This window comes from Chelonia mydas, chromosome 16, assembly GCF_015237465.2.
Source record: "Chelonia mydas isolate rCheMyd1 chromosome 16, rCheMyd1.pri.v2, whole genome shotgun sequence".
NCBI classification, from domain to species: Eukaryota; Metazoa; Chordata; order Testudines; family Cheloniidae; genus Chelonia; species Chelonia mydas.
This window is the reverse complement of record NC_057857.1, coordinates 15,944,166-15,957,624: the sequence shown is the minus strand read 5'-3', so window position 1 is coordinate 15,957,624 and position 13,459 is coordinate 15,944,166. Positions and strand designations below refer to the sequence as shown.

General features: G+C 39.3%; 1 protein-coding gene across 10 annotated transcripts in view; it reads left to right on the top strand.

Moving 5' to 3' along the window:
- AK8 (adenylate kinase 8) overlaps positions 1-13,459 on the top strand; it is a 115,302-nt gene that overhangs the window by 33,129 nt on the left and 68,714 nt on the right. For 8 of the 10 annotated variants that reach the window (XR_005222466.2, XR_006286172.1, XM_007061035.4 and 5 more), the window contains exons 6-8: positions 8,076-8,157; positions 9,537-9,608; positions 10,707-10,907. Coding sequence is in view for 8 of the 10 variants with exons in the window: in XM_007061035.4 (XP_007061097.3) it covers positions 8,076-8,157; positions 9,537-9,608; positions 10,707-10,907 (355 nt within the window). In the remaining 2 variants the exon portion in view is untranslated. The remainder of the gene's footprint in view (positions 1-8,075; positions 8,158-9,536; positions 9,609-10,706; positions 10,908-13,459) is intronic. The other 2 variants (XM_043530499.1, XM_043530502.1) reach the window with 1 other exon arrangement.

Here is a 13,459-nt window from a genome sequence, read left to right as displayed (position 1 = left end):
AATAAAAACTTACAGACATCTCCAAAAAAGCCAAGTTAAGCAAAAAGGGAGTGCTTGCTACTAGTTGAGTTAGATGTGAATAAGTTCACTGGGCTCTAGAAAGAATGTATAATGGTGCAGTAATCAACAGCCACTAAACGTAAGGATGTCCTCTACTTGCGCATGCTTAATTTCCATATGAAAGAGGATCAGTGCATTTTTATTACTCTTTTTAAGTGAAATCTAATACAATTAATATTGTGGACTGTAGATTTTTGAATTCTTTGTATAGATTTATGCTATATTGCTCATAACACAATTCAGTATTTTATACTGAAGATGTTACTAGATTGCAGGAGCAGTGCGCTGGACTAACATAGTACCACCAGCTGTTTGTTTTATTTCTCCTTGTGGTGTCATTGGGCTGGCATTAATTGCACAGCTTTCATCCCACTGACAGTAGGAATACAGAATTTTTTGTGCCATTGTTTTGACACTCACAGGTTTATAGATGTCACAGGCATCCTCTAAGGAGTACAATTTTATTGATCAACAGCTCTGCTGAGACTGTATGTGTGTGTTCCTCTAATACAAATGTAGTTAGGACTGCAAGGGATCAGGCAGGTAGGTCTTACAGCATACACAGAAAACTTATTGCAGGTATTATGTTAGAACAAGGGACCTGTGAAGCTGATATGAGGATGTTTCATCTTATAGGGTTAGTACATGGTGCCTATAGCTCCACTGGCTATTACCTAATTCTTGGTGCTGTTGGGATGTAATGTTGTGGAATGAATTTTATAGAACTGGAGAAGTCTAGTGTAGAGGTTCCTAGGTGGTGAATTTGCACCCTTAGGAATGGCTTTTTGAGAGAGTGGCAGTTGAACCTTATGTACCAGTCTCAAGATCATTTGGGAACTAAGCCTTTGCCAGTGATTAACTTGAGTAATTGGGGTATTTTACTTGTTGATACTAAGCAGTTTGGGAGAGTTGAAGAGGCTTTCGTTGATGTGAAAGAAAAAATTGCTGGTGGTTGGGTGTAAAAAGTGATGAACTCACACTTGCATTGGCTACAGGAACTTTCTTTGGTTATTGTTTGGTGGATGAGATCATGTAATCAGTGGGCCAAATCCTGCTTCCTGTTTCATCTGTGCAACCCCATGCAAGTTGATAGTGTACTGTGTTAGTGTAACAGAGGGGAGAATTTGACCCATTAACATCAATTTATTTGTCTAAACAGGACACGGCTTCTTATTCAGTACTGAGGCTACCAAAATGCTTTTTATGTGGGAAAAGACTTTCCTTTCCAATAGAGAGATTGACAAAGTGTGACCTCCTCCAACCTCTAGTCGTCCTTGTGACGGGTTGCCCCCGTTTCACCCCTGTCTGGGGTGCCGCCTGATGTACTGGAGTATCCCTGAGGCTACCTGTTCCACCAGCCTGGGCTTCCTTACACTGTCCTACTGAGCCAGGCCCTCAGGCCTCCTCCAGCACACACACAGGTGCAGCTCCAGCTGCAGAAAGACACAGACATTGAAATCAGCACTGCATGGGAAGGCTTCGGCTAAGGAATTGCTCAGCACTCAAGTGCACACCCCCTCTGGAGTGTAAACCACAAATTGTATTGTCTTGCGCTGGACAGAGAACTATACAGTGTAAGCTCATGAAATTCGTCCCCTCCCTCAATATGGAGGAAGATATGCACAGCTGTTTGCTTCCCAGTTATGAATTCCACAAACTGGTTTTAGAGAAAACAAAACTAAGTTTATTAGATTTTAAAAAGATAGATTTTAAGTGATTATAAAGGATAGCCAACAAATCAAAGCAGATTACTGAGCAAATAAAACAAACACACAAACTAAGCTTAATATACTAAAGAAACTGGTTACAGGTAGTAATTTCTCACCCTAAATGTTGTTTTAGGCATTTCTTTCATAGTCCAGATATCTTTTCCAGCCTGGGCTCAGCTCTTCTCCCTCCCCCACTTTTGTCCTTGTTTCTAAGATGTTTTCAGCAGTCATCCTGGGCAGGGATTCAGTGAAGAATGAAACCTGATTAACTCATTTCCCTGTCTTAAATAGGATTTACATATGGCGGGATTTACTTTGCCTTTCAGTGGGATTCCCACCCCTCTTAGTTGAAAATACTGGTATTCTATGATGGAGTCCAGTACCAGGTGACATGATCACATGGCCCTGCAGTGTCAAATCAGCCACGAGTCTAAGGACATTTGTAGCATTCCAGGAAGCTTCTCAGAAAGGTGGGAGATTAGCATCTTCAAAGTCCTATTGTTTTCCCCTATGGCCCATCCAGACTGATTGCATTCTGTCTTGTGGGCATTCCCCAGGTACAAACACTTTTGTAATTGATACATAGACAATATTCCTAAGTTCAGATACATAAAGGATACATGCATACAAATAGGATAATCATATTCAGCAAATCATAATCTTTCCAATGATATCTCAAAAGACCCATCTTGCATAAAACACATCTGAGTTATCCCATATTCATAGAATGGAGATAACAGTATCTCTATGAAGAATATGGGGTCTAGTGTCACACTCCTAATACCGACAAATTGCAGGAATCAGCTTGTCAGTAGATACTTTCACATATACTGCCCTCCGCATAGTAATTATTGTGGCATCTTTGCTAGAGGTGTCCTCCCCGATTCCCTTTGGTCTTGTTCCCCCTAGTTCATAGGGATGGAGGAGGAGGATGGGCCCAGTACAGAAAAAATAAAGGAGTAGTTCACTGCAGAAAAGATTGTGCAATCGAAGCTTATAGAGATGCCATCAAAAGGCCTGAGACAGTGCATTGTATTGGCAAGAGGTAGCTACGGTCATGGGAGAGTTTCAGTCGGTAAAGGTCATGCAGCCTACATCAGTCCGGATGCTCCTATTCTTGTAAGAATTATTATGTCACCTTTAAGTCTGTCTGCTTATCTCACTATTTATACTGCACTCCATGCCCTGGTAACTAACAGACTTGGGTCCACAGGGGACTATATTCATTGATAATTTTTTGCTGTTTGGTTACCTCTCCTTTCTTTGGATGGGAGGGAAGGGCATATAATACATTTTAAAAAAAATCTGAATGTTGTGGGAAAACAATGGTGAAGACATTTTGTTCTGAAGGCAACAAGATTTGTGGTCTTTCTAATCTTTTGTGAAAGGTCATTCCAAAGCTGTGGGCCTGTGGCTGAAAATTCTTTCTCAAGTCTAATGTGACTGAGTGTTGATTTTCTGCATTTCTTCACTCTTTGCCTCGTTCTAACCCTATCTGTGTAAATAGCTTTCTATTTTTGTAATGAGTTTTGAGGATGCTCAGGCCAAACACTAACAAAAGAAAGCTGAGTGTCAGTGTAACTATTATTTGGGTGGAAGGTGTCAGTCACGGATAGGTTGATAACAATACTGCACTGCAGCAAAGGACACCCATGTTTGAGAATGACCTTGGGTTTTGTCTGCTTCAGATTCCTTGAATTTGAAGGAGTTAGGTGATATCTGTACAAATACCTCATTGCTGCTGATTTACACAGTGAGATAGGTCTCCAAGGAGCACTTTACCTGACCTTAAGGCAAGAGCTGAATGCTGCATTTATCACTGTCTTTAAGTTGGAGGGGATTTGAGGGTCCAGTTGTGGGGAGTAGATGATGGCCCCAGAATGAAGCATTATGGAATCCTCAGGATCCTAGCTTTTATTCACGGCTAGACGTGAGGATGTGCTGCCCATGCTTGGATGCCTGGAGGTTATTGTTATCAAGAAGAGAAAATAGATGGCTTCATAAAGAAACACATTCTTATCAAGTGAAGTTACTAATTACACTTTAATGATAGTCAGGAGGGCAGAAAAGACCAGGGTTTGCATAAAGCACGATAGGCATATTTTAAGTCAGGTCTTGCTCTGCTGTATGTTGCTACCTCTTGCTTAGTTCCCAAGCCACGCTCCCTTTTTACTGTCTTTTTCTTTTTTTATCTGTGACATCTGCTTGGAGCTTGTCCCTCCTGTGATACCATACTACTTGCAGCTGTTCAGACCTCCAGCTCTGAGCTGTGCATGGGGTGCCCTGAGCATACGGCCTTTTTGATGTGTGATAAAACAGAACCAAGCCACTGGGGGTATGGAGAGGGAATGCATCAGAATATCAATAAACCTGCTCTGAACAAAGCTCCAACTCTGTGGTAGAATAGACATTTCACTGAAGTGTCAAGTAGATGGATAATATATTCTAATTAGGGACTATTGGTACCTCAGAATTCAGAGACCTTGGAAATAAGATCCAAAAAGCTAACTATTTATATAGGGTTTATTTATTATGTATTTGTTTAGTGACTTAAAATATATTTGTTACACGCAGCTATTCACTGAGCTATGATTTCTTACTTAAACTTTTAGCCATTAAATTGTATGCGATCTGCTTTAAGGGACTTTAGCATTTGTATAATTGTATGTGAATCTTATAAAGTGTGTTGCATCTTGTTAAAAAGATTATCCTCTATCTTTTGTTCATTGCCAAGTATTTGCTTTTGAGCTGTAATACTTCTAAACTGCCCTGGCACCAGAAAGCTTGGAATATGTTGTTTAGTTTGGATTCCAAAGAATATTAAACTAGGAATGGAGATAGTGGGTCAGGTCCTCAACTGGTGTAAATTGGCATAGCTGTATTGATGTCGGAGGTGCTATGCTCATTTACACCATCTTAGGATCTGGCCCACTGTGGGTACAGGACTCAGTTTCACATGTATGACTGAACAGATCACATTTACAATGCCTAGGATCCTAACATACTGCTAAAACACCGTGGAACCTATTTCTGTTTTCTCTCCTCGGTAACTCTCAAGGGAAAAACTGATTTTTTAGCACCTGTGTGACCTTATTCAGTGGTTCATCCTAATTTGATAAAGCAAACATTGGGAGTGGCAAAATATGGCTTGCAGTTACCGGAGTCTTTTTTTATTGTCCTCAGATAACTGCAGGATGGCATATGAGTGAAATCGGACTAATTAGGGAATTTTAAGTAGTCTACTCTATTTTCTTGTGTAATTAGAATGCCCGGATTTCCTCCTACAAAAGTCACTGAGGTATGTTTAGCTGAAATAATTCTAAAATCTTTGTACCCCATAGTGATAGAGCTTCAGATTTATGTGGGAGATGACGATGATTGCTAGCTAATGCAATACAGTATTAAAATGTCTTTTTTCATACAAAGATATGTTCTTTCAGCTTCCTTACCACCTCAGAAAGTTATTGGGAGTACAGTGACAAGCACTTGTTCAGCTAAACAACTAACAAAGAGAAATTTAGACAAAGTTTAGCAGATTTAGACTCAGGAGACATAAGAGAGGTAGATTTCAGATACTGCATCACATAGAAATTGAGTAATGCTGCAGCACTCCTGTGGTATTTCATAGATCTGTAAATGCTTCTTTTTTTAAGATGTTCAGTCCAACACTTATCTGGCTATAACAAGGACTTAAGGGAGCAAAAGGATTTTCTTTCTTTTGCTCTGTTGCTTCATTAGCTATGTGAAGTAGGTTTCCATTACTATGAGTTTTCCTGTATAATTTAAGAAAATAATGAAAGAGTGTATATTTTCTTCAGTGCTCATTGCTCTTTAGATTTGTTTAGTTTCTCTTTTTTTTAATCCATTGTGTGACTTGGTATTCCTTTGAATATTTCAAAATTGTAGTGGTGGGTTTGTGCTGTTTGAGGGTATTTTTGCCTTTTGTTTTGTTTTTTCAAGAAAGAAGACATTTGTTTGTATCCTTTTAGGTTTTTTAGATTGAAACTTTAAAAATAAATCACGAGTAGAATATGTAAGTGTCCATTTTACTGTGGTGATGTTATTAGTGCGTGTCACTTTCCGACACATTCAACACTGCAAATGGTCAGTTTCTTTTCTCCCAAACATCCACAGTAGAACACATCTTATGCTCTGGGTCATTGAGATGCTTTTCTCCCTGCTGGATGAAATTCATTTTTTGTACTGAGTACAAGGTCCCATTTTGAGGCAAAACTTTGTGTGCAGGCAAAGGGGCATCACATCTGTATTGTGGAGGGGTGGACGGCCCTCTGCAGAAAGCTGGAGTAACCACTTTAGAGGGACTGCATTGCAACGCCATGGTCTGCCTGCACATTGGGATGTGTAAATGTTATATCTCCTTAATGCCTGCTTAATGGTTCACATCAAATCTGATTTCCTGGGCTTTGGGCGGATGTGGGTGTGAATTCTATCTTAAATAAAGGAGAAAGGATGATATTGCAGCTAAAGCACAGGACAAGAAGTGAAGAGATCTGGTTCCTGTTACCTCCTCTGATTCCCTGTCTGAACTTGAGCAAGTCACTTCACTGCTCTGTTCCTCAGTTTTCCTGTCCGGTAAATGGGGATAATAATTTGACCTGTCTGATTTCACTGCCCAAGCTGAGTGCTAATAGTTCAAGTGGTGAAAAGTAAATTTGATTTAAGAAATTATTTCAGTTGTAATAAATTGAGATGATGGTGTTAACATGTGAAATTATTTTTTAACATCTGTTCCTAATTTTTGATGGTGCCTCTTTAAGTTTAATTTATATTATTTATAATACTATGTGAACTTAATGAATCATACAATGAGTGAGGAGGAAGATGGTATATAATCTTCAATAGGAATTGGAAGTGTAGTCAACTGAAAGATGGCTTTATTTGCAGTTTCTCATGTTCCAAAATCTTCCATAAATGTAATATTTTTTTAAACTATCCAAAATTAGGAAAAAAGTTAATCAATAAATGATCTAAAATATGGCAAAATAGAAATAAATCTGGATAAATTCATTTGCATTTAGCCAGTCCCCAGCTCACTGCACCCTAACTTTATGTATCCTATAGAAATGTTAAGAGATCAGCTTTCTAGAAAAAAGGTGAACCACCAGGCAATAAGAACTAGGCATTTAGAGCCAGACCTTGGCCCATGCTATGACCGCATTGTACAACTCTGCTGGCATAAAGGGGCCGTAAAGCTGCCCTAAAATGACATCTGAAGATTCCCCCCAGCAAAGAGGAATTCCAGACTGGTTTACAGCTAGTCTGTTCTAACATCTAAAATCCACCCCCACCCCCATATAGGGTTATGTTGGGGCAGTGCGCTTGGAAAGAACATGGTATACCCCAAATATCCCCACCTGGCATTTACACCGTAAACTAGAGCAGTGCTGAGGCTGCTCTGACACATGCAGAGTATGAACTGGCCCCCATTTGCCTCTCCACCTTCTCATGTCCTGTGTTGAGCGTACCTCAGTCAGATCCAAGGATCCAGGCTTTATCCAGATAAATATTCAAGAGGTAATAACTTGATGTAACTAGCAATATTACCAAGGGCTCAATCCTGGGGGAGGTGTGTGTGTCTGTGTGCTATGTCCTTAAATCCCATTGATTTGAATGGATTGAGAATCAAGTGCTCTTGACACCTTACAGAATGGGGTCTCCAATGATCTGTAGATGTAATTAAATCTTCTTGACACTCAAAAATCTCAAAAGTGCCCAGTACTGAAACTATCAAGCTTTCAAAACATCAAACTTATAACTACCTCCACTCACTGGATGTGATTATGATATTCCATAGACGAGCTCAGTGTTGGAAGAGTCTTCATCAGTCATTCATTTAAGAGGTTTGTATGGATTGTACTAAGCAATTTCTTGGATGAGTAATCTGAATATGTTCATTATCCAAATCCTCCCCTTGTTTTAGGGTCAGTATAAGATTATGATCCTAAATCTCTTCTAAAAATATTTCATAGGTTGAACTTGTCCACTAGGAAAGAATGAAATGAGGTTACAATTGTTTTTGTCTGAGCAGGTGAGATAACTCTGTGTTTCAGAGAGGTAGAAGGAGATTCAAACGTTAACTGATATTTTAGTCTGGGAAATGGGTACATTTTCTGGAAACATTTGGGAAGGCCTGGTCTAAATGCATGACTTATTCCTGATTTACACTGATATGAGATCAGAATCAGATAGTCTGTGTTCAACAAATGGGATTTTTAGTCATAGGATTTAATTGTTAAGATTCCCTCTGTTTAGATCAATAATTCTTTCATGTTTTTTGTGGAATAGGGTTGGATTTTGGAAGGTTTTCCTGAAAACCGGGACCAAGCATGGATGCTGCAGTTAGCTGGCATCACTCCGAGACATGTTGGTAAGAAATACAAGATTGTTTTGTGTGCCAGAGGCGAAAGCCACTACTGACCTAAACAAAAACACCTTAAAATGTTAAAACCAGTATTTCTTAAATGCGTATAACATGCCCAAGAGATCAGAGCAAACCAGAAACAGTCACTGGACTGGAGAAAATGGCTAAATGCCCCCCCCCCCAACTTTGGGGCAGTCTGTTGAATTATTTACCCCACCTTACCTAGATGAACCTTTGTCTTCTTACCACTTCAGAGCCCACTACCTTCCTCTAGTCCAGAAAATTCCAGCCTCTTCTGGCAAGTGACTGCAAACAGCTGTGCCTCTCTGCCTCTCCATTGAGTCTAAACCTCCTCTGACCTCAGGACCCAAATCTCAAGGATTCTGCTTTAATTGATCCCTGGGAGCAAAAAGGATCTAAAAGAGCCCCCAAGCCATTCCCTCTGTATGATAGAATAATAAATACAATTTACTGAATACACACAAAATGAAATGGAAACACCCAGGCCTTAAGCCTGACCTTTCATGCCACAGGTGGAATCTTGGGTAAGTCAAAGCAAAGATAATTCTATAGTGGCAGGGCCTTGAAGGACAAGACCCTAGCACCTGCCCTGCCCACCTTCGGACTGTCTGCATTTCCAAGTCATTATTAAATAGGGCCCTATCCAAAATGCATGAGAAAAATGAAAATTGGGGTGGGGGTGGGGCTGGTGAATATGATTTAAAAACTGCACAGCTCAAGTGTGAGTAATAAACCAGCCCCAGTTGTAGTCAGCAGAGACAGGATAATTTGCTACTTTGGATTTGATTTGTACACAATTCCGCTGTTAGTAAAGGAATTCAGAATCACTGTGATAGTGTTTAGAAAAATATGTATATTGGATAGTACTTGTATGTAGTACATGTGTTTAAATGGTCATTTCTGAAGGTAGCTAACAATACTGAAGGTCAAATTCTTTCCTCAATTTTATCGGTATAATCAAGAACAAAATAGCACCCTTAATTAGAATATAAATGAAGAAGAACCTTGCAAGTTCGAATGCACATGCCTAAATTAGTTGAATTTAGTAAGTGAATGACCATAAAAGAAGCAATATTATTGCATCACAGAATGTACTAAATTGAACTATGTATTTATCACAATATATTTCTTCCTAAAAGTGCCACCTGACTGATAGTTTTGGCCAAAATTTTCCCCCAAAATCAAATGTTCATAGGTAAAATACAGGCAAATAAGGAAAAATGCTACAAATGGGGAAGATGGCTAAATGTACATGAACTGCATCAATCCATCCTTACTTGCAGAGCACACTTGGAAGCATCTCCAAGAAATGAAATCAGTAACTAACTGAAAATGCATTTCTATTCTGTTTCTTCTATGCTTAGTCGTGCTGTATGCTCCAGACACAGTGCTTATTGAGAGGAACCTTGGGAAAAGGATTGATCCATCCACGAAAGGTGTAGTATGCTTTTGTTACTGATCCCATCAGGAGAACATTTTTGCGTCAACCCAAGAGACACTGAAGTGTTGATGCTTTTAAAGTTGATTTTTACTGCTGTCCCTTTACGATGTGAGTAGGCAATGTAATTCTGAATCAGATGTTGTTTTAAATTCAACTTGTATCATTTTCTGCACCAATTTAGTGGGGAATGTATTTGTAAAGACCTGTTTTGTGGCAAGCAGCACTGCTGTATTACAGCACAGGTCACCCTAATGTGTAGTCACACCATAAGAATTTTACTGTTTACCATGGCATCTTTGATAGACCTTGAATGTCTGCCTCTCCATAAAAGGCAGTAACACCTTTGGATAACCTCCACTGTGTGTGATGCCAAGTGGGAGAGCCAACAGGAAATGGCAATGTTGCAGGTGGCACGCTTTGGATGTTCCACAGGAATCCATGTCAGTTGTTTCAGGAGTAGCACTGGGAGGACATGCTGAATTAAAGAGATGGCTTTTATTTGCTTTTCTACAAAGGCCTTGGTTAAAGTTCAGGGTAGGAGCCAGGAAATCTAAGTCCGGTTCCCAGCTCTGCCACAGACTTCTCGTGTAACCGTGGGCAACCATTCTGCACCTCCATCTCCCCATTTGGAAAACAGGGTTAATATCCTACCTTACAGCTGTGCTATAAGAATCAATATTTTAATGCTTAAAAAGTGTTTATTGATCATTAGGTGGAAGGTGCTAGGGAAGTGCAAAATATTATTCGTATTCTTAATTAAAGGCTTGATGGTACCAGATAGGCATAGATCTGTTCTGGAGATCCCAGTGTGTAGTGGTAGCGGGCACACTGCTGCACCCCACTAAGGGACACAAACATACCTACCCCCCACTGTCACATGGCTGGCTAGTTCTCTCTGCCACTATCTGTCTTCTTTGTGGAGCTGTGCAGTAGTAGTTAGGAAGGAATCACTGTGCTTCCCCTCTCCTTATGCCCCAACCTAAGGTCTTGGTACAATCTAGACCTTGATTATGATGAGGAACCTTTTTGCAAACTGAACAAGTTCTATCAAATTCTTTTTCTTAATGGGTCCTAATTACTGTTTAACTTCTAGAGGTGTACCATACCACCTTTGACTGGCCAAGCGACCCTCTGGTGCAACAGCGTTTGGTGGAGGCAGAAGGCATATCTGAACAGGAGACTGCAAAGCACCTGCTGGAATATCATAGAAACTTTCCCAGAGTTTTCCAGATCTATCAGCAAATATTAAAATCGATCAATGCCGACCAACCTTGTGCAGACGTATTCTCCCAGGGTAAATATCGATTATGTACAATTAGAAGGAAATTTGATAGCTGACAAATTCTCATCTGAAAGATTTCAGAGAGGTAGCCGTGTTAGTCTGTATCAGCAAAAACAACAAGGAGTCCTTCTGGCATCTTGGAGACTAACAAATTTATTTGGGCATAAGCTTTCATGGGCTTTAGCCAGTGGGTTTTATAATAAATTTGTTAGTTTCTAAGGTGCCACAAGGACTCCTTGTTGTTTTTTCATCTGAAAGAGTGATTCCCAAACTTTAGATAGGTTTCAGAGTAGCAGCCGTGTTAGTCTGTATCCCTAAAAAGAAAAGGAGTACTTGTGGCACCTTAGAGACTAACAAATTTATTAGAGCATAAGCTTTCGTGAGCTAAAGCTCACTTCATCGATGTAGCTCACGAAAGCTTATGCTCTAATAAATTTGTTAGTCTCTAAGGTGCCACAAGTACTCCCGAACTTTAGAGACAACTGTGCTGAGTTATAGGACTAAGATCTCACCTGTATCAGTCAGTATTGATTTGCCTCTAATTTGATTGTGTTCCCTGTAACCTGCTGAGGTTGGGCTGTTCCAGACAGCTTCTTTGCTGGTTAGAACAGGCCTGGTTGAATGGGAGGTCGTCTTGATTCTGTAACCCTTACTCACAATGAATAGCAGTTCCTCATAAGAGTAGTCCCATTGGGGATGCAATGTGAGTAAGGGTTACAGAATCATTTCCTAAGTGATGGGGAAGCCTAGAGCTGCAGTTATAAAAGCCTGCAGTATCAATATTGGTACACATACTGGAACCACTGTTAGTCTCCTGTACAGGTACTACCTGCACAAGTCTATTAACAAGTAGTAGTCGTTCAAGGCAGGTTGTATTTCATTATATAAAAGTTGCCTGCACTGAAAGGTTTGCTATGTGGTAATGCTTTGTTTGCTTTTGTTCAACTTTACTTTGATGCATTCTGATATTGCATGTCGATTCTTCATGAAAAAATGAGGAAACTGTCGGGAAGACCAAGTGATAATGTACTTTGTATCTGTCAGCCTGTTGATGGTCTATTATAGCCCTGTAATTTTGCATCTCAAAAAGGTCTTTTTTTAATGACAAGTGCTGCACTTTTAAGATAAACAACTAGGAAGTTTATATTCGGAATTTACACATTAATTACCTCTAAATTACTTAATTAAATTTAAAAGTTCATATCATAATTCATAAATAATTCATGCATTGAATTGTAAATAAAAATTTGAGTGCCTGAATATTAATTATTATTAATTAATAATGTAGTGAGATAAATTGAAAACTGGAATGAAAAAAAAATCCTCTCTAGATCTTTTTCTGCAGTGCATCAAGCAGCCAGATATTTTTTAAAGGAATAATTAGATGTGGAGACTGTCTGGGGGATCATTACTCCTAATTAACTTGGTTATTTACTGCAAATTAAGCATCATTTGTAAGCAGGATGGTTTGCCAATAATGTTTGTGCTTTTGGATACCCTGGTTGTGGAAAGTGCTTAGAATAACTAGAGCCCTACTTGGTTAGCTGACATTTGTTTTTGGATAAATTATGTGATAGACAGATTATGATTTTCAAGATTTGTATGTTTAATTTGTATGTTTAATGACAGATGTGGGTGAGAAAAGGAGTCAAGAAATTGCAACTTCATTACATTTTTAGGAACTGAGGGTCTGGTTCTGATCCCACACCAATTAGACACCAGTGCAACTCCAATGACTTAATTGGAATTGCTCCTGATTTATTCTGGTGTGAGATCAGACTCACATCCAATATATTCAGTGATCTCAGCTGTACAGCATTCACCATAGTTTGGGAGCAAGGAATGTATCCCGTGCACTTGCAGTATGATTCAAGTGCTCCTTAGCAACTACTTCCAGTTCAGGAGCTAGAAATGTCAGAACTGGAATGTGCTATTCTGACTTTTTTCTACAGTAGGAGGTACAAGGATCTGTAAATCAGACACAAAGGGGGATCATTAAACAAGTATATGTTAGTGTCTCAAAAACACATAAAATGCTAGATTAAAGCACCAATCCCTTAAAGTGCCAAATGGAGTGAAGGAGAACTTGTTTAAAATACGGGATTACTCTTAAAGGGAAAATCAGTGTCTAAGATTTGGATTCTTGTACCCATTTTATTAGACTATTATAGTGTGTATCACAGAGAGTCCATTGCATCTTCATAGAATCTATTTGAATTTAAAGTTGTCTGGACTGAAATAGTCATTCAGACATTCAGTTGTGTCTTCCATAGACCATACAGTATTGTGTAACATGGGAAATTTAGAGTCTTGCTTAAATGTTTCTATTTCTCTTTAGAGAGACAAGGTAGGACAGGTAATATCTTACCTCTCTTATATCCTGGGACCAACACGGCTACAACAACACTGTATATCTACTTCGTCTTGTTCATCAAGGGCCTGATCCTGAAAGGAATATGGGAGTTGAGGGTCTCAACACGTTGGCAGACTGTGTGCCAAATATTCTGATGATAAAATATCTTCATTATCAAGCTAAACCTTACTGTACCTTCTTTCAGACCTAT